Source organism: Zalophus californianus, chromosome 8, assembly GCF_009762305.2.
Source record: "Zalophus californianus isolate mZalCal1 chromosome 8, mZalCal1.pri.v2, whole genome shotgun sequence".
Classification (NCBI taxonomy): domain Eukaryota; kingdom Metazoa; phylum Chordata; class Mammalia; order Carnivora; family Otariidae; genus Zalophus; species Zalophus californianus.
The window spans coordinates 27,072,028-27,094,936 of NC_045602.1; the positions used below are offsets into that span (position 1 = coordinate 27,072,028).

Sequence of the window (22,909 nt, forward strand, 5' to 3'; positions counted from 1 at the left end):
CTTGATCATTCCAGTCTCTTGTAATTAAATTAGCTGGAAAGGTGTTGAGAATCTTACTGAAGTTTTTCTTCCGTCCTGCCGTTCTCCCACCACTCCCGGCTCGGGAGTCTCCTTCTCTCTCAGGACGGAAAAAAAGTCTTGCACATGTCCAGAATAATACTGCTGTATTTGAGTATCTGTGAGTGTATGGGGAGAGAGGTGATACTTAGAATAGTATGTTGGTAGTCACAGTGACAGATACCAACGAGAAAATTTCTGGCAAAAAAACCTGTTTTTAGTTGATTCTAAAGAAGAAATTTTCAGTTGTTGATTTGGTATGTTGTGTACTGAATCCAGTTCTTTGGAATCGTAGGAACACAGGCTTAGAAATCTTCAGTAGCCTTCCCTGAGAAAGAATAAAGAGACTCACAATAGTTTTTATTCTAGGGAATTCTGGGCAATTCTCAGTCAATACAATTCATTTTGAAGTAAAAATGTATTTTTCTTAAGTTTTTAATGAAGAACTAAAGAGGAAGCAAAGCTTAATTAATCTAAAGAATGATTCTATAACAAAAGGATTACTTTTTTCTTTCAATTTATCCAACCTTAATTCTGAATGCATAGAGATGCATTTTGAGCATTTTTCAGAAAAGGAAAAAAAAAGTCTTAAAAAAACCCCCAAAACTTCTCCTATCATGAATTGAGATGCTTTGATTGAACTTTTATCTTAGATTTTTCAAACCTCTTTTGGTGTTCATGGAGCTTTTCACTCCTTCCAGCAATCTAGTCATGAGGAATTTCTACCCATGGAAAAATTGTGGTCTGATTCCCATTTAAAATTCTAATCCTGAACTTAAGTGACAATTTTTTGGTTTTCTAGAGAAAATTATTAGGATTTAGTTTAAATTTCTGGCCAGCTAAACAACAAGTGTTGGCGAGGATTCAGAGAAAAAGGAACCTTCGTGCACAGTTGGTGAGAATTCAAACTGGTACAGCCACTCTGGAAAACAGTATGGAGGTTCCTTAAAAAGTTAAAAATAGAATTACCCTGTGATCCAGTATTTGCACTACTGGGTATGTACCCTAAGAATACAAAAACACTGATTCGAAGGGATAGATGCAGCAATGTTAATTGCAGCATTATTTACAATAGCCAAATTAGGGAAGCAACCCAAGTGCCCATCGATAGATGAATGGATAAAAAAGATGTGCGCGCATGCACACGCACACGCGTGCGCGCACACACACACACACACACACGCTGGAATAGTATTCAACCGTAAAAAAGAATGAAATCTTGCCATTTGCAAAAACATGGATGGAGCTAGAGAATATAATGCCAAGTGAAATAAGCCAGTCAGAAAAAAACAAATACCATGTCATTTCTCTCATGTGTGGAATTTAGGAAACAAAACAAATGAACAAAGGGAAAACAAGGGACAAACCAAGAAACAGCCTCTTAACTACAGAGAACAAACTGATGGTCACCAAAGGGAAGGTGGGTGGGGGATGGGTGAACAGAGGAAGGGGATTAAGAGTACACTTACCCTGATGAGCACTGTAATATGTGGAGCTGTTGAACCCCTGTAATGTACACCTGAAGCTATGTAACACTGTGTGTTAACTACGCTGGAATGAAAATAAGTTTTAGACAGTTTTTGGCCAGCTAGTATTTTAACCTAGTTTTCCTCTAATTCTTCCTTTGTTCCTCAAATTCAGAATATGAAACACACCTCCTTTTGTACGGTAGTATTTCATCTGCACATGAATATTTCAAGTGAGTTTGAAATTAGTTTCTATAAAAGTACAGTGATTTTAGAAACGATTAAGGGCAGCTTTGGGGTTCTTGAGGCTTCCCTCCTGTACCCCCACTGCCACACGCAGAAGCCCCAGGAACTGTTCCTGTTGAGAAATGTTGCTTGTAAACAGAGCACTTTGAATGGCACCTTTGAAGACGTCCTAAAGCTCTTAGCTTAAAGTTTACATTTGGATTTGGAGAAATGTTATTGAGAACATAGCATCTAAATACCCAGCAACTTGGTCAGGCTAAGTTATCATCTGTAGGACCCTATAATGGAGAAATAGCCACAGTGAGATAATGTGTCAGGACCTGTTAATAACTTTCCTTACAAGTGTCTTAGAATGTTGATGGCAATGTTTAGTGTCTAGCAGGTGTGGGGAGAATCGCTCTGTAGTGATATAATCATCATGGAAGGAGAGTCTTGATGGCTAGTGATGGGCTTGGTCATATTTAGCTTCATGGTCTATTTCTGTCTGTCATTATGCTTTATTACAATTAGTGTGGACTAAAACAATCGATAGGTTGTCTGGAATATTTTTATCTTAGCTAAAGAAATTTGACTTAATGCTACAAGTTTGGCAACAGGTGTCTTTCAAAAACTCTGATATTCTTATGTTTGACACTACCTGACCTCATTCTATTTTAGTTTGCCTAAAAACTTTATTTGTTTGTTTGTTTCTACTTCTTTATAAATGTGATTATTGTCATTTTAATTGTTTCTGTTGTGTGTGTGGATATCTGTGTAAATTTATACTACTTTTAATACAGATACAGTAAGTTAGCTACAATTATTCTGTATTTTTGTACTAAATACAAAATGTGTTTGTACTAAAGGAGTACTATCTATATTACTTTCTCCTTTTTCTGTGTCCTAATTTTGACTCATGCATAGCCTAGTAAAACTCAAGAATGCTTTTTTTGTCATAGTACATATCTATATTTATGTCTAGGTTATATATATTTTAGTTACAATAAAACAAAATTTCATATTCCCGCATAATTAGTCTCTGTTCAATTTTCCCGGTATTTACTATTGTGAATAATGCCATGGATATTCTTATAGATAAATTCTTGTGTATAGCCATGCTGCTTTCCTCGGGGTAAATTCTAATATTGATTTGTTAGTTGTTGTTTTTTTTCTTTTTCTCCTCCCTCCCCTCCCCGCCCACCTTCTCCTCCTTCTTTGATGACTGGGGCAATCATTTCAGGAAAAGAATTTAAGTATTGCAGTATTACACCCCATTTGCTATTTATAAATGGAAGAGGAAAGGAAGGGGATTAACATATATTAAGTGCTTACTATGTTTTTGGCACCATGCGTTATCTTTTATAGGGCATTCAGTATTTTCAGGTGGATACTAAATATTTCTCATTTTCTATGTTCTTATAGAGCCAACACCCGAAACAGATAACGGTACATTTTCATCACCACAGGAAGTCCTCTTAGGCCCCTTTCCAGTCCATTGTACCACCACCCTCCCCCCCCCCCACACCCCTCCCCCGGCCAGGCAACTGCTTTCTGATTTCAGCGCCATAGTTCAGTTTTGCTTTGTCTTCAGTGTCATATACAGAGAATCATAAGCTGCGTGTACTTTTCTATTGATGTTGTTCTTTGTGTGGATTTCCTTTTGGTGTTTTCTTTGAGAAGTGGGGAGACAGTGTTGATGGGCAGTGGGGCATGCTGCCAACCACACTGCAGTCCTGGAGCGAGTGGTGGCTAGGTGTTCCCTGAAAGAAAAGAGGGGAGGGGATGGATGTATCTTACACAAATTATAGCTGTAAAGTTGGCATTATTTCTGCTTGATTGCTGAGGTATCTGCGGCTCAGCAAGGTGAACTGATAAGGCTGATATTTCAGAGCGAGCAAGTGTTAGTAAAGCCAGGACTTGAAACCTAAACTCTGGTCTTTTTTGTAACCTAAAAGCCTGGGCATGCCTTTTCCACAATCAAAGACTTTTTTTTTTCCCCTGAAGAAGTGAAAAAGCAAATATTAAACTGCCTACCTCGCTGTGATAACCAGGGTTTGGGGAAGCCAAGGGTCAGGGTTATCAGGCCAGGAAACAGAGCAAGTTCTGTAAAGAGCTCCAAGTGGAGCAGGGAGGTAGCCAAGCCAGGAGGCGAAAAATGGTTTCACTCCTGGCCTGGAGCCCTCCTGGAAGTTTTTATAACTGGCCCTCAGGCAATCACATTCCTTCCTGCTTTGAAGACCTCCAGAATTCAGAGGGCCAACACCTTGTGCTTTCAGCCAAGATTTTGGTGAGACTTGGCCAAGGATTCCAAGGTTAATGTTGGGAACTAACCTTGGTCTTTCTCTTTGTGGGGATTCTTCAGCATGTACATTGGAATCACTGTTCTTCCATGTGAGGAAACGGGAACTCTCTTTAGAGGCTGGAGGTGGCTCCCCACAGGTTATTCTCTGCTGCTGCATCCCCTAGGCATGGTCTGGGATGAAGGTGAGAAAGAGACTCAGGATAGAGAAAGAAAGTTCTTATCACCTAAATGAATGAGATGTGGGTGAGGGATTAAGAGGTCATTGCAGGGCATCTGTGGCCTGGTGTTGGTTCGGGGAGGATGTGAGGAACTACAAGGCTGTTTGTATTGATGAGAATGAAATCCCTCTGAGCATCCAGGTTTAAAAAATATACTTAGATTATTTTATGATACATCAAATGAATTCCAAATGGACTATATGCAAACTATTTTTTTATCTCATAAAAAAATCAGGAATAGAAGTGGATACTTCCCAAATTTTCTGAACTTTAAAGCAATAAAAGAAAACTTGAAAGAATTTTTATGACCACATTTAAAAAGTATGTGACAGAATATTTGTAACAAATAGGAAAGATAAAAAGCTAATAATATCCTTATTATATAAAGAGTTAACATCTGCTACAGGAATGAAATGTGACAGAACAGAGGATTCAGAAACAGACTCAAGTAAGTATGAGAATGTGGTCCATGATAAAGATGACATTTTAAGTCTGTGGGATAAAAATAGAATATTCAGTATGTCTTGGAATAGTTGGCCAAGCATTTGGGATAAAAACACTAAAGCTCTGCTTCACTGCTTACACCAAAATAAATTCAGGTGGGGGGCGCCTGGGTGGCTCAGTCGTTGGGCGTCTGCCTTCGGCTCAGGTCATGATCTCAGGATCCTCGGATCGAGCCCTACATCGGGCTCCCTGCTCGGCGGGAAGCCCGCTTCTCCCTCTCCCACTCCCCCTGCTTGTTTTCCCTCTCTCGCTGTGTCTGTCTCTGTCAAATAAATAAATAAAATCTTAAAAAAAAAAAAAAAAACTTAAAATAAATTCAGGTGGATCACATATTTAAATTGGAGTGCCTTGAGAAACAGGATTACGTTGTAGGTATGAGCAGAGCTTCTGGAGTTAGACAGTCTGGGCTTGCAGCCCACCTCTCCCCGTCACCAGCCCTGCGACCTTGGGGAACTTAATTCACTTTGTGCCTCACTTTTGTAAGATGGAGATGAAAATAGTACCTGCCTCCCAAGGACTGTTGTGAGGAGTAAATGAGTTGATCTCTGGAAAGGGCTTTGGAACAGTGCTTGGCACATACAGGTGTTCTAAGTGTGGCTGCTTTCATCATCATCATCGCCGAAAAAGTTAAAACCATAAAGGCACTGAAAGAAAAGAAGGTATGGCAAATATTGTTTATAAGCTTGGGGTTGGAGAAACTCTTTTAAATCATGACACAAAAGCCATACCCCAGGAAGGAATAGTTTGAGAGATTCGATATTTGAAACTTCTACACGTGGGGAAAGAATGCCCATCGAGGTGGGGTGCCAGATGTCACCATCCCTAGAAGGGATAGGCTGTGAGGTGACAGCCATTCATTTAGTGCTTCCTGAACTGAACCCGGAAGATGATGAGGAGAAGCTGGGCAAGTGCCCTGGGGAGAGACTGTCTCAGTGATTTCGGTGTTGTCTGGGTCTTTCTACTCGAGACTCCTGGATTAGTCTCCTTCGGCTGCTCTAACAAGTTACCACAGACTTGGCATCTTCAGACAACAGACGTGTATTCTCACCATTCAATTCTGGAGGCTAGAAGCCCGAAATCAAGGTGTTGGCCAGGCCCTGCTCCCTGTGAAGGCTGTGGGGAACAATCTTTCCTTGCTTCCACTGGATGCTGGTGGCTCCTGGCATTCCTTGGATTGTGGTGGCCTCGCTCCAGTCTCTCCCTCTTCCCCTACTTCTGCACCACCTTCTCTGTATGTCCTCTCCTCTTCTTAGAAGGACATTGGTCATTGAATTTAGGACACACCCAAATCTGGTATAACCTCACCTTAACTAATTGTATCTGCAAATTTTATGTTTCCAAATGAGATCACATTGTGAAGTTCTGTTTAGACAGGAATTTGGGGAGGATGCAAATTCACCACAGCTGACCCACCACAACTGTTGTGCTTCTTTTCACGGAGAAAGCAGTGCCTTTGAGAAGAGCGGGGTTGGTAAGGGCCGGGGTGCACCCGGCACACAGCGGCGCCTCACTGGTAGCCGTTGTGGTGGCAGGGGTGGGGTGTGCAGAGCTGTGCCAGCAGAGGCCACAGAGATCACCACTAATCATGTGAAGGCCTTGCCGTTAGCCAACAACACCAGATGTTTGAATGTCTGGAAGTGACAAAGGAGATAGTAAGAATAGGGAGGGAGCTGATAGAAAACTAATAACGCCTTTCAAATAGAACTCAGTTGTAGGCAGTATTGAGAGAGAAGACCGGAATCCCACGCCATGGTGGACAAACTAGGATTTCTCTTTTTTTTTTTAAGTTTTAAGTCCAGTATAGTTAACATACAGTTTTATATTAGTTTCAGGTGTACAATATAGTGACTCAGCACTTCCATACAGCACCCGGTGCTCATCACAACCAGTGCTCTCCTTCATCCTCGTCACCTGTTCCCCTACCCCCCACCCACCGCCGTTCTGGTGACCATCAGTTTGTTCTCTGTAGTTAAAGAGTCTTGGTCTCTCTCTCTCTCTCTCTCTCTCTCTCTCACAAAGTCGGATTCCATTGTTAGGCTTTAGGAGATCATGATAGGACCTGCACCACTGTGAAAAAGACTTATCTATGTGGATATGCACATTATGGAAAGAGGGTTCTGAACTCTCATTAGATTACCACATGGGTGTCCAGAACCCCAGGAAAGTAAACACAGACTAAAAAATCATCTTTGGAGTAGACTGTTAGGATTAGTTTTCAGATAAAAAGGCTAGTTGGCCCTCCCTTATAATCACTGTGGATTAAAATATGCCTCTATAACTTGTGCTACACTACAAATGGGAAAATACTACCGAATGCATTTATCTATTGCTCTAGTTTGTCAACATCCTCAGTGTCTTCCAACTGCGCATAAATAATTTGTGCACGCTCACTTCCTCCCCAGCCACCACCCCATTTCTCTGCGGCTCTTTAGTTCCGGAGGAGAATTGTCTTCCCACATGGGCTTCCCCTCCTCCCGGCCTCTTTGGAGCCCATGCCAATGAGGCTTTCTCTCCCTGTCTACTGAACTGTTGGCAAGGCCCCTCGTGCCGCTGCCAGGGGACACTCGTCAGTCCTCAAGTTCTTCAGCCTATCAGCAATGTCTAACACCACGGGTCTCCCTCCTCGAATGCTTCCTTCACTTGGTTTCCAGAATTTCGCACTTCTTACCTTACCAGCTGTGGCTTCCTCGTCCCAGTGACACCCTTCCCCTATTGGTGACAGCCCTCCCGGCTCAGCCCGCCCCCTGTTTTCTTCCCCATATGCTTCTGCCTCAGATTCATCAACTTTCTCCTTTCTCAAGCCATGGATGGTGTTGGATTCAGAAAGAGGAGCCGGTGGTGGATTAGTCCATCAGCTTGCGGGCTGTTTTTTTCCATAATGAAGATTAACAGTAAAGCTGTTTTCACACTGGAAACAAATGAGCTCAGTACAAATTAAGAAAACATTTAAATATCTTTAAAAGGAAATATGTTTACTCAACAACCATTTGGAAGATTTAAATGAACTAAATAATGAAAGAAAGAAAATTCAAAGTAATAGCTGCATATACCTTTAGTACAACAAAATATCAAAGATTTAAAAAATAGTGATCTGCCCAGTGCTGGTAATATGCAATGAAATGACACATTTTCATATACCACTGATAGGCCTATCTATTTGATTTAGCCCTTGTAGAAAGTATCAAACTCACTACCAGAGTCTTAAAATGTCTATTCCCTTGATTCTGTAATTCTGTTTCTGGAATTTTTTTTTTTTTTATGATTTTCTATTTTTTTTTAAGTAACCTCTACACCCAAGGTGGGACTTGAACTCACAACCCTGAGATCAAGAGTCACAGGCTCCACTGACCAAGCCAGCCAGGCGCTCCTGTTCTAGAAATCTAACCTAAGGAAAGCTTTAATGTGGAAAAGAACTTTGGGCACAAAAATACGCATTGAAGTGGTTAATTATAATAATATCAACAGTGGGAGCACATGGACTATTTATCTGACTGCAGGGAAATTGTTAAATAGACTACAGTATGTCAACTCTGTGGAATATTTTAAATCTATTAAGATGATCTATTTTAAAGAGTGTATGAAAACATGAAAAAATTCCATGACACAATGTCAAGTGAAACAGGGAAGATAAGACTGTTTATGTAGTATTAAAAAATTCACACATAGTAAAAAGTTAGAAGAAATTCACTGCAATGTTAGTAGTGCTTAGGTTTGGGAATTTTATTTTCCTTTTTGTTTTTAATTAGCTCTGATGTCTTGGGGAAGTAAAAAATAAATAAATAAAAAATAAAACTGCAAAAACCTGTTTGGTTTTGGTCAATTCAAGATTTGGCAAAGAAATGATAATGAAATGATCAAAGTCACTTTTATATTTCATAAAAGAGAAATTTTTCCAGTATAAAAGAATTTATTAGAAAGGAAGAAATAACAGGCGTAAGGAACTGTGCCTTGTAAATGAACACAACGAATGCTTGAGCGCAAGATCCAGGACCTGGACTGTGGGTTCAAATCCAATTCCACCTTTCCCAGGTGTGTGTCCTTGGACAAGTTACTTGACTCCTCTGTGCTCCAGTTTCTTCATCTACAGAATGCAAATAACAAGAGCACCTTCTTCACAGGACTGTCAGGAGGATTGTGTGTTCATGGAGGCCCTGGCTCTCGAACATGCTCACATGCTCTCTTCGTCTCTCTGTCTCGTCACCGTCTCTGTCTCTCTGTGTCTCTTACATATATATATATGGAAGTGTAATCTACCATTATTGTCTTCTCATCATCTCCATCAAAGCTCAGGAGTCCAATACCACTGGTGTTCAAAACCCCTCTCCGCGCCCCACTTGCTGTGGGACCCAGAGAAAGTACATTTAGCCTCTCTTGCCTGAGTTTATTTGTAAAGTGGGGAGAGTAAAGTACCTGCCTGTTAGGGTTGCTGTGAGAACCAATGAGATCAGGTTGGTCATGTGCTCAGCACAGGGCTTGGCACACAGTGATGCTCACAGCAGAGGTAGTGGGGAGGTATTGAGGGCTGCTACCATGGTGGTGGGTTTTGTTTTTCTTTAGGTCTCTTTTGAACCAGAAGGAAGTTTAGGGGCGTATGGAAAGTGAACTAACAATGAGGGTTTTGCTGTCCACTTCTGATGGAGTAAGGAAGTTGAGGATCAGTGATCATCATAATAGTTTTTGGTTTATATTGCTTTATAGTTTTGAAGCTCTTTACATGTATGTTCATTCCTTGATACAGCAGTTCTGTGATGTAGTAGACGGAAGACCTGTCCTCATCACTGCTGTTTACCAATGTCATAGTCCCTGTATTTTTAGTGGATTTCAGCAACTAATTCTATAGATATTACACTTCACTCTTGATCTAGCTGTTCTTGAGTACTTAGTGTTTTAGGTGGTTGCTATGTCCAGTACTTTGGACTTAAAGTTCTTTTTTTTTTTTTTCAAGATTTTATTTATTTATTTGAGAGAGAGAGAGAATGAGAGGGGGGAGGGTCAGAGGGAGAAGCAGACTCCCCACTGAGCAGGGAACCTGATGTGGGACTCCAGGATCATGACCTGAGCCGAAGGCAGTTGCTTAACCAACTGAGCCACCCAGGCGCCCTGGACTTAAAGTTCTTTGTCCTTTTCTTTACTCCCTATGAGCAACCCATTCAAGTGGCCATATCTTGGATTTTGTATCCCCAAGAATTATTCCACCTCTAAATTCTTTTATTTTAAGCAGGGTTTGAACTCACGACCCAGAGATCAAGACCTGAGCTGAGATCAAGAGTCAGATGCTCAACAGACTGAGCTACCCAGGCATCCCAAGTACTACTTCTCTTTCTTATTTTCCCAGGATATTTAATTAAATTTTTTGGTTATATGAATATTCTCTATTAACAGTCTATGCCTATATATATAATATTCAAAATGAGCATTACAGTCTACTATGATTGGGGTTTTTTTTGCTTTTTATTTTTTGTGATGATAATAATTGTCTTGGTTGGGGCACCTGGGTGGCTCAGTCGGTTAAGCAACTGCCTTCGGCTCAGGTCATGATCCCAGAGTCCTGGGATCGAGCCCCACATCGGGCTCCCTGCTCTGCAGGAAGCCTGCTTCTCCCTCTACCTCTGTCTGCCGCTCTGCCTACTTGTGCTCTCTCTCTCTCTCTCTGTTAAATAAATAAAAATCTTAAAAAAAAATAATAATTGTCTTGGTTTTCATGTTTTTCTCTCTCTTTGTAAGCCTCTTGTCTGAAATCAATGTCTCCTGCCTTTCTTCTGGCTTTAGCTCTGGATAGTCACTAACCCTTTGTAATTGCTAAATCCAGTGGAGTCTTCCAGCCCTAAACTTCTATAGGTGTGCTCTTCTTGTTACTTCCTCTTCCTTTGGTTTCCATGACATCACTTTATCCCGTCTTTCTGAGCACTCCTTTTTAGGCTTACTTATGCATAGACCCCTGTTTATCTTCCCTTAAGTGTAGTGTTCCTTAGGATTCTATCTGTAATCTGATTCTTACCCAACAGTCTCTTTAGGCAATATCTGCCATGGCCATGAATGACTTCTGTTATCTGTTCCTCCTTATAGAACTTTCTTCTAAGCTCATTTAACTGGCCACTGAACATACAGATAGAGAGTATGAAAACATTTGTCAGTGCTTCCACTCCTGTTCAAGGTCCCACTCTCTTCTTGTGACATCTGCATATGAATTGTGTAGAGGCTTTGGTATCTGCCTGTCTAAAGTTCCCTTCGCCCTAACAGCTCCTGTTCACATAGACAAGCCACCTCCTTACCCTTTTACTGTTCCATTCCCTTCACACACCACCAAATACACACACACATACACTCTCTTCTCTAACTTTTCCCCCCTCAAACCCCTGCACTGCCTCTCTCCATTTTTATTGGCAAGAAAGCTAAAAGTTTTCTCTCCCCCATCTCTTCCTATAGGAGGAGGATGTTGGGCCCATTGTCAGATCCCAGAGAAAGCAAAGTATTTTACTAATTTAGTATGCTTTATTTGTACTTGATAGTAACTATTTTAGTAGGCCATCCCTTTTAAAACGTGTTAATCCTTGAAATGTTTAAAGAATGATCACTTGACAGCCGTGCATATGCATGCAGTCTCTTCTGCATTGTTACTTTTAGATTTAAAACCACGAATGGGATTGTAATAAGAATTTTATTTTCAGAATAAAAACTAAACATGTGGGGTTGTAATGTGAATTTATAGGCAGGGATAAGGTATCTTGTCTAAACAAGAAAGAAAAAACACAATTGAATGTTCTCTTTTCCACTTTTTTTGCTCTATGTAGTTAGGACCATGAGTCTGAGCTTACATTCCTAAAAGCTACAGGTGTCAATCAAATCATTCAGAGAGAGCACTCAGAATGAGAAGAGAGAAACATCAAGCCTGTTAAAGAAAAACTCTCCCAGGAGCCTTAAAAAGGGAGCCCATGTGAATCGGCATGTGGTTCTAGAGAGTGGTTCAGCATGGCTTGATGTTTATTTTTAAGAAGTGTAAAGGTGATACTCCAACAGGTCTCAAGGTTTTTCACTGTCACAGTCATTGATGATGGTGATGGTAGCCCTTTGTTTTTTGTTATTATTTGTTTTTTTTTCTAGCTTACCAGTTTGTTCTGTGCATTTTTTAAGGTCCTTAAAATTCTGGTCAGGGCAGTGGTTGACGGGATGACCGATCGAAGTGGAGATGTTGCAACTGGCCTCAAAGGGAAGCTGCAGGAGCTACTTGGCAGAGTGACTTCAAGAGTGACGAATGATGGAGAAATCTGGAGGCTGTATGCCGAAGTGTATGGAAATGGGCAGAGCAAAAAGCCTGATGAAAATGAAAAGGTAAGTCTTCTTTCATTTCTCCCGGGTGCTTGCCTTTTGTTTGAATTGTGTGTAGTGGATCTGCTTCTTTGATGGTTGGGGGAAGAGTTAAATAGCTTGAAATGGAAGATTGATATGCTCAGGTTTTCTATTTTGATTCAGAATCTTTAACATAAGCACTTTGAATTGTGGGCAGGTTAAGACTTGTAAGCATTCATTTTTTTTCTTTCTATGAATTTTTCTTACATAATTTTCTATGTTTCCTGCAAAAGGGTCTCTCCAGCCTGCTCCCCCACTGGAGCTGCTGTGAGCAGCTGCTCCCATTATTTACCCCCAGCCCTTTCTGCAGGCTCCTTGCCGAAGACTCAGGTAGATGGGGCCCAGGGACCAAGACGGTTTAGATCTGAGATAGGGGCCATGGAAGGGAAAAAGAAAAAGGCACTAGATAAGAACATTGGAGGAGAGCTTGTAAGTCTAAACGCAAAATGCTTTACAGAGGTTGCCCTGCACCTTTCTCAAAAGTGCATTAGAACACCAGTTACACTCAAGTTATGCCTTTGGCCTCTTAGAACTCGAAGGAGCCCCCAGAGTTTCCAAGGTTGAAATAATTGTTTTCTGTTCTTTTCAAAACATCCACAACAAATCACATGTATTCCTTGCGTGAGTTTGGAATTGGCTGCAGTACAGCTAATCTGGGGGGTTCCGAGCCGTCTCTCCTCCCTCAGTCCACCCAGCTGGCTTCTACCGTTGCTTGTCAACCCAGAGAACACGTACTCGCACGCACGCAGGCGCACACTCCTACTTTCTGTCCTTCTGTTTCTTCTTGAATTATGTCCTCTTGCGTATATGGAATCCAGGGTAGTCTGAATTCTCTGATCGGTGACTTCTTCCTCAAGAATCTGCAAGGATGGGGCTGGGAAAGAGTATTTTAAACTTCTGTGAGTATACACACCTCTCGGTAATTCTGTAGGTGTCATCAAGTTCATGCCTCATTCTCTAAACCGGGCTCTTAAGCTGATGGCTACAGATGCCGAGGAAAGGTGTGTGCCCTTCTTCTAGATTTTCAAACCTGGCATTTCTGTTTTTCTCTTTGGAGGGAAGTGTCTCTATCCAGATACATCCATTTGATTGCTTTTAATTGCTTATTGCTGTTGGCTGTGCATCTGTACCCCTTCTTTGATGAGAATAATAAAGACCGTGCTGCATGACCCAGATGCTCGTTGTTCAAGTTGGAATTAGTTCCACATGACTTCTAGGAAACCAAGTTTGAAATGTGCATTCTACTTGTTATTCTGAACATTGTTCTTTTTCTGTCCTCAGGCGTTCCAGTATCTCTCTAAGGCATACAAGTGTGACACACAGTCCAGTTGTTGGGAGAAAGATATGACATCATTTAAGGAAGTGGTGCACAGAGCCTTAGAACTTGCACATGGTATTTGATGTAATGTTCGCTATCCCTGCCACGTTTTAATGTATTTGTACTGAAAAAGAATTTGTCAAAAGTGAAGTTCCATTACAAATAAGTTCAGATTATTTCCTTCTATGGAAATTGTCATATTTCATGCAGCAAATCTTTATAAGACCAGCTGCTAGGTAGTAAGCACTTTGGAGCAATAGTAGCAAATAGAGGCTGGAGCGGTAGGAAGGATAGAGGCTTCAAAACCATTGGAGTAAGTGATGGGTATCAGGAGCTTTCAGGACGCGGAGTACCTTTCCAGCTGTGTCTGACCTTTAAGCACACAAGGTCTGTTGGTGTTGATTGTGTAGTACTAAGGAAATCTGTTAACATTTCCTGACTTATAACCTTCCTTTATAAATGAAAATATTTTTTCTCAAAAATACATAGATTACTGGAGAACACAGAATGTACAAAGAGCTGTGGCATATGCAAAATAAATAAAAAATATAATCCTATCCCTGCCTTTGGGAAATTTAGTGGGTGATATTTGAGGGGAGAGATAACCTTACATATAAGGTTGCATGCCTGTTGGGTATATTCCAGATAAAGGCCCCTTTTCATTATTTGCATTGATGAAAAAATATACCAGTTAAATTTAATAGTGCATTTTTATATTTAGAATTGAGTATAGATGTGTGATGCCCTGGATATGCAGTTCAAATAAAATAATGAAGCCACAGTATTAAGAACTGAATCACAGAGACTATGAACGTATCCTAAAGTCCTCCTCTAACTTTTTTGGCAACTAATAGTTACAGTAATTGGGGAGCCAACGAGGGACCATAAAAAGGGCAGACCCTTGAAATCAGGGAGACCTAAACTCCAGGACCGTCTCTGCCACGTACTTTCTAGGTGGTGGTGGGTAAATCACTTAACTCCTCTGAGCCTTAGTTCCCTCATCAGTAAAATGGGGGTAATGCCTACCTTCTTGTTAGGAAGAATAAATGAAAACACATTTAAACACTTAGGAGTATCTTGCACATGGTTGAAATGTGAATCCCTGACCTCACCCCAACCCTGTTCCTTCTGGGGTAGAGGAGCTGAGCTGTCTGATAAGGCATTCAAAACTAAAGAGAGAAAAATGAAGAACAAGAGTAAAGGTTAACGTGTCTCTAAAGAAGTCACAGAACATTCAAACAGTTTAGAAATGGGCTTAGTAGTTGATAATTCTACTTACGGTCTTTGATATCACTGACAAGAAGAATATAAATATCCAATTATCTGGGCCGCCTACCCCTTGACAGATCAGGGAGACATGCTGAACTCTGTGTAGCTGAAATACAGAGTAGATGAGTTGGAGGTCATTGCCGATAGACCCATGGAATGTGGCTGCAGTTCATGTGGCTTGTGCTGGCCTCATGGTGGGTGGGCTCAGAGGGAGTGCAGTCCTGATGCCTTTGACCTTTGTGAATATAGTACCATGTTTGAGGAAACCCATACCTAGGTGTATTATGTACATAATTACAGCAAGGTGTAATCTCCTTGGAAGAATTTATCTTATCTACTTGAGATTGCCAACTCTAAACATTTCTGTGAACAGCTAACTTTCTAACAGTCAAAGCCAAGATATTTTCTGTAGTCACTAAGTGATGCTATTAAACCTGCCAAATATAAATGCACAGGTTAAAGAAATAAGTACTGCAGGAAGAAAATCTTCACTTAGTATCTTAAAGTCGTTTTTAAGCTATTTGGGGCACCGTTTTTCATCAGGGCAATACTGGGAGAAAAACAAGCATCTATTCTTTTAAGTTTCCTCTGACTTTAATGAATTAGGTGTTGGTGCTCCTACAACAATTTAAGCATCTGTGAGTGGATGCTCAGCTTTAGTTCCTGGTGATATTTTAGATTTATGAAGATAAAACTTTACCTTTTCTTTGTTGCTTTTGTAGACCAGTGCTCAGTTGAGGAATGAACTGGGTTTCTTTGTTATTCTATTCTTTTTTTTATCTTTCTCCCCACCACTGTTGTCTATCTTGCTCAATTCTGAAAAAGAAAATAAAACATTAAGAAAAAAATCTACACACATCTGGACTCTGAAAAACAAACTGAGGTTTCTGGAGGGGAGGAGGGTGGGGGGATGGGTTAGCCTGGTGATGGGTATTGAGGAGGGCACATTCTGCATGGAGCACTGGGTGTTATGAACAAACAATGAATCATGGAACAGTACACCAAAACAAATTATGTAATATATGGTGATTAACATAACAATAAAAAAAGGAAAAAAAAAGAAAGCCAAAAAAAAATCTACACACATCTACACACACACACACACACACACACACACACACACACACACACACACACCCTTCCACATGATTTACTCCCTTTTGGGTTGCTATTTTTAAGAGTAGCCATGTACTTGACAGGACAACTGCAATGTCTCTCCATAGGGCTTGAGACCTTTCTGTAACCATGTTGTCATTGTGTAGGTACACAAGGTATTATCTGGGGTCTATTCATTTACAATTTCTGCTCTTCTGTTTTCTGGGAAAGGGTAGGCAAAAGCTGGTTCCTTCTTTGCCATCCAGGGACTTTCAAAATAATAGTTATGCATTTTAACTATAGTCTGCCTGGAGGAAGCACTGCTATCTTGGATTTCCTGATGATTTGGAACAGCATTTTATTTCTCTCCCTTTCTAGAACTCTTTGTCTCTAGTGCTTTTTGGAAATGGGATTAAGCAAGGGGTGTAATAGTGTTTTTGTCTTTTTGCTCTATTTTTTTTTATTTTTTCCTGAATGAAAATAAGAATTTAAAAAAAAAGAAGCTGTTTCTGATACGTTCCTAGGTATTTAACAGCCCAAATACCTCAGCCATGGTAGTATAGTGTTCTTCTCCTAAGGCACACAGACATCAGAATCCTCACTATCTCCAGGTTGACTGTGCTCTTTGAAAACGAGTTGCACATTGTTGATTACCATGCATTGTTTCAACCCTTAGCTGAGAAATGTCAAAGTCTAATAAATTATTTTGAAATGAGAATGTCAAACTTGGTTCTCACCAGCCATGGAAGATATTAAATAATGATAAAACGATTTTCCAGGCACAGGCAATCCCCACCAATTGATGAGAGTTTGCATGCAAGAAGGACACCTATTTTCCATTCCTGGTCTAAGATCTAGGGCACTGAGTGACTTTCATCGTTGCACTGTTTAGTGTAGTTTTAAAATAGGATCTGGTTATCGGTCTGCTTTGTGGCAAGCGTAATTTAGAAGAACAAAACCAAAAACAAACCATGGAGAGATATCAGGCATTGTATTTTTACCAAGCTCTTCCCTTGTTCTTATAAAGCATTAATAGCCAGGCCTTCTGCTAGGGAGGATTACCCCTCTTGATAATTTCACGTTTTAGGAAGATGGGCTCCCTGGCTCACTGGACACAGCGTTGTCACGCATGAGTGACGTTGTTCTCTCCCACTCCCTGCTGATGCCAAGCGCCGCCCAGCAACCTGAGAGCCCGGGTGTGGTCACCGCTGAACGCAAGCACATAGGTTGTTGAAATCACTTCTTCCAGAATGGGGACGTAAACCCGGAGTAGGAAAATGCAGTTAGAATTGAGCTGTAAATACCTGGATGTTGCTTCACTGGACTGGTGTCATGGGCCACTGTGAGCCCCCGTTAGGGACCTAGTGCTCCGGGAGGCTACACTAAAGATCTGCTACATCTGGTTTTGCCCTCTGTGGGCACCTTGTGTTCAGTTAGATTTTGTCTCTTTTTGTCTAATTTCACAGTGTGTGTGTGTATGTGTGTGTGTTTAGGGTCTCTTCCCAGTGATCTGTAACTTACCAAAAATCACCTATTTCCCCTCAAAATTCTCCGTTTAGCAATAAGCGTGAAGAAGGATAATGGGGGAAATTATGCACATAATTGTTGTCCTTTTGCCAAAACAAAATCTTTCCATGTGGGAATATTTCTAAAGTCTGTACTATAAAATCCTAATTAAGTAATTGTTTTTGGCACTTGTAAATTATCGTTACCAGTATTTAACGCATGTTTTCTCCCATACTTATGTTTCAGTGGCTATAAAACACAGTAAAAACAAATCCAGTCCCCAGGAGGCTGTACAGGTGCTTTCTTCGGTTCGACTCAATTTACAGGGCCTGTTATCTAAAGCAAAGGTGAGAGTGATTTAAAATGTGATTTAACTCAAAGTGTCATAGGAAGAAGGGTCTCTAAATCTTCTGCTCTTAAATCTTCTTGTACATCAGGGCTGATTTTAGGCCCACGTTACGTTTTGGATATCAGCCCCCAGGGTTCAGTTGGACTGGTGGGGGTATTATTGGCCCAATGGCTGGACTCCTGTGGGTAACTTGGGAGTCTTTGAAAGTAATACTTATAACCCAGCCCTACTGCTTTCTTGAATTTAAATTAAAACAATGCTCTTCTTCTTGTCACTTTTTCCAAAGTGTGACATATATGCCACTGACAGCACGTGGCTGAACTTTTGATTTTAATGTGTATTTATTTCAGCACATGTTAGAAAAACTATAACTAGCACTTCAGATCTACATTTTCCTGAATATTATTGCTTGTTTTTCATTTGCAGTAATGTAATGTTTCCTTTAAAAAAAGACTTTTATTTAAGTTTAAGAAGTTGATTTTGAAACAAATATTAAGTAGGTAGTATATGGATTTCACAGAGATTAAGGTCGGTGCGTGACTCAGGTTTGACAACTAAAACATTTACCATCAATCTACAAATGCCACCTTGTGAACTAGCGCTGGGTTGTGGATGCCTGAGAATCCCTGAGGGAACTGGTTTGGAGTCTGAACTCGGAGTGTCTACCTGTGGCAGGTCAGGCATGGGGTGGAGCCTGGGAGATCCCTACAGCCAGTGTGGATTATACCTCTGGAAGCAAACTGTAAAGGAATATAGTTTTTTTTTAAAAATTAATTAATTTATTTGAGAGAGAGAGAGAAAGCACGAGTGGGCCGAGGGAGAAGCAGGCACCCCGCTGAGCAGGGAGCCCGATGTGGGGCTCGATCCCTGGACACTGCATCATGACCTGAGCCCAACCGACTGAGCCACCCAGGTGCCCCAAGGAATATAGTTTCTAATGCAATTCAGTGCTTTCTTTTCTCATTTTTGCTTGCCTTCACTATTTAATCTTGGGTTGTAAATGAATTCTGACACTTCTGAGAGCAAGTCTATGGCAAGTGAAGTCACTTCAGGACACATGTAAAAACCTTCCCAGAGTAGGTATGCCTTTTTATTAATTGCTTGATCTTTTCTGATGAGGGCATCATTTGTGCCCCTTTACATTATTAACTTGCTTTACTATCCTTTTAATCTGCAAGCTTGACCCGGTTTCTATAATCTACCAGGAAGAACTGTATTTCCTCCCAGCTTGGTAGGATAACTTCACAATTTTGTATCTCTCAGAAGGCTGCACAGACTCTCAAAGAAAGTCAAGGTAGCAAGCTTCTCCTGTGACTTTCCTTCTCAAATCGGGAGCTAGGTTTCCTAGTTTAGTTTTGGTTAGATTACTAACCTACCCACGATTGTTTATTTCCTCCGGAGATACTCTACTAGTTCTCTTATCTCTGTGCAAAGCTTTTTCTTATAAGTTATTACTTTTACATAAATCTGTACCTGCAAACCTAAATATCTTGTCTCTGCAGGTACTGCCCATCCACCCTTTTGTGGAAGATCCCCAAACATTGAAAATGAGGCCTCAGAACATCATCTATGTTTAGATTTTGTTCTCCTTAGATCCCAACTGGGAAAATTTGCCTCCCAGCGCCTCCTTCTGAAAGCCTGTTTTGGCTAGAGTGTTTGGGAGTCTCTGATTTTGTGGTGGATCATATGCCTTTCCTATTTTTTTTTTTTAACAACTTGGGTTTGCTCAGCTGAATTGCGATCCCCAAAATAACTTTTTTAGAACACTTTAAAGAGTGAAAATGAAATAGGATAGATAGCTCTATTGAATAGCTTGTAATAAGCTTGGTTTGTACCAATCTCTGATCTTTTCTTGCCGGGCCAGGGAGTTCATGGACATAAACTCCTAGAGCCTAGAGACTCATCTGAGACTCCACCAGTCCATGGGCTCCTCCCATCCCGCCACCCCCCCTGGCCAGTCGCTGTGCAGATTTGCTGCAGAGGGCATGAGGGCTGTTGGGGAAAATGCCGGAGAGCCTGGAGACAGGGCAGATTTTACCACTTACGCACTTTGGGACCCTCAGCAAATAATCCATTCTTTCTAAGCCTCAGTTTCTCTCTCCTTCCTGTTTAGTTTATAGGTGAGTGATGCAGATTCATGATGATTTGCAAGCACTATAATTCTTCGTAAAAATAAAATATGCTATGTGAGTCTAGGTTATTTTTCTAAAAGGTGTTTACTGATCACATTGCAACGGCTCTTATGTCATTCTCTAATGAAATGCTGTGCACGGTGTGACTACATGGTAATGTGACAAATCTTTACTGAACATTGATGAAGTCCTGCATTCAATGAATGTTCTTGGCTCCAAAAATCACTGTGTGAAACTCTAAGCTTGTCCCAGTGATTATACCATCACTCAAAACATCTTTGGGACTCCCTTTTTAGAATAACCATCAGAGTATTTGTCATGTCTTATTATCTATGGTCGTGATAGTAAATAGTCATATGGTAAGGGTAAACAAGTCATCTAGTCAGGCCTGGTGAAAAATATAGACAGTGAGACTTCTGGGTGGCTCAGTCGGTTAAGCGACTGACTCTTGATTTCGGCTCAGGTCATGATCTTAGGGTCCTGGGATCGAGCCCTGTGTCGGGCTCCGTGCTCAGCATGGAGTCTGCTTGAGATTCTTTCCCTCTGCCCTCCCCCCTCCTCCCGTTCACACACTCTCTCTCTCTAAAATTTAAAAAAAAAAGTATGTTGAGTAAATTACATTTCTGATCAACACACAAACACACACACATGCACATTCTGGTCGTAAAATCCTGAAACTCATTTTCTTGGGTGCCTATCCTGGCTCAGCAGGCAGTTCCAAATAGAGAGGCCCTCTAAAATGCCTCAGCTATGGTGGCATTATCGTAGTATGTTGCAGTGTGCCTCCCAAGGCAATTCCTTTTACAGGAAGAGGGCACATTTATTTTTATTTTAATATGCTGGGCTTCTTTGCTTTTACCAAATCTTGATAATCTTTGTGGCCTCTGAGTCCTAAGCCGTAATAATTTTCAAATAATTGGCATAAAGGGGTATGATTTGTATGAGCTTGAATATAAAATATATTCATTTTGCTTATATACACAATGAATAGATTTGTTTTGTTTGGATGAAAAATGTCCATTCATCCTGAAGCCATCATATGACATCAAAATGAATAACCAGGGGACACCTGTGTGTCTCAGTTGGTTAAGCATCTGCCTTCGGCTCAGGTGATCCCAGGGTCCTGGGATCGAGTCCCACATCGGGCTCCTTGCTCAACAGGGAGCCTGCTTCTCCCTCTGCCCCCCCCCCCAACTTGGGGCTCTCCCTCTCTCTGACAAATAAATAAAATTAAAAAAAAAATGAATAGTGTTCAGGGCAGCCATTTTTAAGAGCAGAGCTCATTTGAATTTACAAGTTCAGGCATGTTGTTTGATGCCTGGTTTAATTTTGCAGCTTGTACATTTCCAGGATGGTGAACAGAACAGACATTAACCATTGCTACTACCATGTGGTATTATTAGATATAGGGAATTTTAATTCTATCCTCTGTACCTATTTTATTTTAAAGAGATTGTCATTGTTTTGATAGTTCTCCTTTGTTCTTTATGTTGCAGCAACTTTTTACAGATGTGGCAAGTGGAGAAATTTCCAGGGAGTTAGCTGATGAAAAAGCAGAGATGGACGCCCTCATCTTAGAACTGCAAGGCCTAAGCAACCAGTTTCGAAACCAGTACTGACCATCCTGGGAGCAGTTTTTGGAAAAAGAGCGCTTACCTTCTGAATTTCTCTTACACCTTTGTATCTGAAACAAAAGATAATTGATTTTTTAAAATAAATTTCTCTTTAATGGCTAACATTTTTGTTTTGTGATTTTTCCACGTTTGGACTTTCCGAAGTATGTTAATTAAAAGTTCCCTGTTTCTTTAGGCTTAGTTACAGTTGAATTTAGTATATTCTTTTGTATTCTGTGCTGAAGTATTTCGGCACTAAGAGAAAAAATTATAGTTTTCTTTTTAGCATAGGGTTTATTCTCTCTCAGCCTAAAATGAATTAGAGCATCCTTTGGAAAGACTTAGTCTGTAACAGGGAAAAAAATCTGCACACTACAAGTCTGTGGAATCATTGGATCGGCTGCATTATTATCCAAAAATGATAAAAAGTAGATAGGATGACAAATGTTTTTCCTTCTTGAGATTTTGTATTTGTGTCAGAAAGATACAGGCTTGGCTAAATTAGAAATGTGGGCATACTTTAGCTTCTAAATCAAGAAAATGCAAGAAAAAAAATGACATAACCCAAATTTTGATTGAGCCATTAACCACTACTAACCAGGCTGACCCTCCTCATTTTGTAGACTGCCAGTCCTAAAGATGGTTGTTTAATAAGGTTATTATGAGTGAAGATAGCCATAAATGGTGCCATATTACAAAAATGCCAAAGTAAAATGCTTTCTTAGTAATGTCTGTGGAAACAAATATTGAAGGCAGCAGCTGAGCTTAATGATCTTACTACAAAAGTTGTAGTGAGGAATTCTCAGTCCTGGCTTGGGTTGCTGAATTTTGGGTCCCATGCATAAGTCATTTGACCCTTGCTTTTTATCTGTGTTCTTATTTATAGAATGTGAATAATTTCTACCTCTGGCTTCTTTGTGAGTTTCAGCTGCCATTGGAAATTTTAAAATGCATACTCCACAAATACAAATACAAGTATTCTGAACATTAAAAAAACAGTCTTTAAAAACTTCCATGGATGAATTTTAGTTATAAATGCTTACCAGTGCTATTCCTTTTCTTAGCCACCTGCTTTTCTTAGCCACCTGCTTTTCTTTTCTAGTACACAAGTCTAAAAAAAAGTTGATGTCTCGGGTGCCTGGGTGGCTCAGTCATTAAGCGTCTGCCTTCGGCTCAGGTCATGATCCCAGGGTCCTGGGATCGAGTCCCACATCGGGCTCCCTGCTCAGTGGGAAGCCTGCTTCTCCCTCTCCCACTCCCCCTGCTTGTGTTCCTGCTCTCACTATGTCTCTCTCTGTCAAATAAATAAATAAAATCTTAAAAAAAAAGTTGATGTGTGCCCCAAAGCAGTTTCTTTTACAGGAGACGTAGTAGTTATGAGAAAGACCAGTAAAGTGAGCTCATAGCCTGAGTCAACATTAAATGTCCATTCAAATCTTTTATGGAAGCTGTTGGAGAGTAGGTGGGTAAATGGATGGATGGATGGATTGAGGTTTTAAGATGAACTC

At 40.6% G+C, this 22,909-nt stretch overlaps 1 protein-coding gene across 3 annotated transcripts in view; it reads left to right on the top strand.

Annotated features, from left to right (window-relative positions):
• TTC27 (tetratricopeptide repeat domain 27) overlaps positions 1 to 21,524 on the top strand; it is a 168,888-nt gene extending 147,364 nt beyond the window's left edge. For all 3 annotated transcript variants that reach the window (XM_027623115.1, XM_027623117.1, XM_027623116.1), the window contains 4 exons: positions 11,904 to 12,101; positions 13,401 to 13,512; positions 17,554 to 17,654; positions 21,285 to 21,524. In XM_027623115.1, coding sequence (XP_027478916.1) covers positions 11,904 to 12,101; positions 13,401 to 13,512; positions 17,554 to 17,654; positions 21,285 to 21,407 — 534 coding nt within the window. In that variant the 3' untranslated portion in view covers positions 21,408 to 21,524. The remainder of the gene's footprint in view (positions 1 to 11,903; positions 12,102 to 13,400; positions 13,513 to 17,553; positions 17,655 to 21,284) is intronic.
• The last annotated feature ends 1,385 nt before the right edge of the window (positions 21,525 to 22,909 follow it).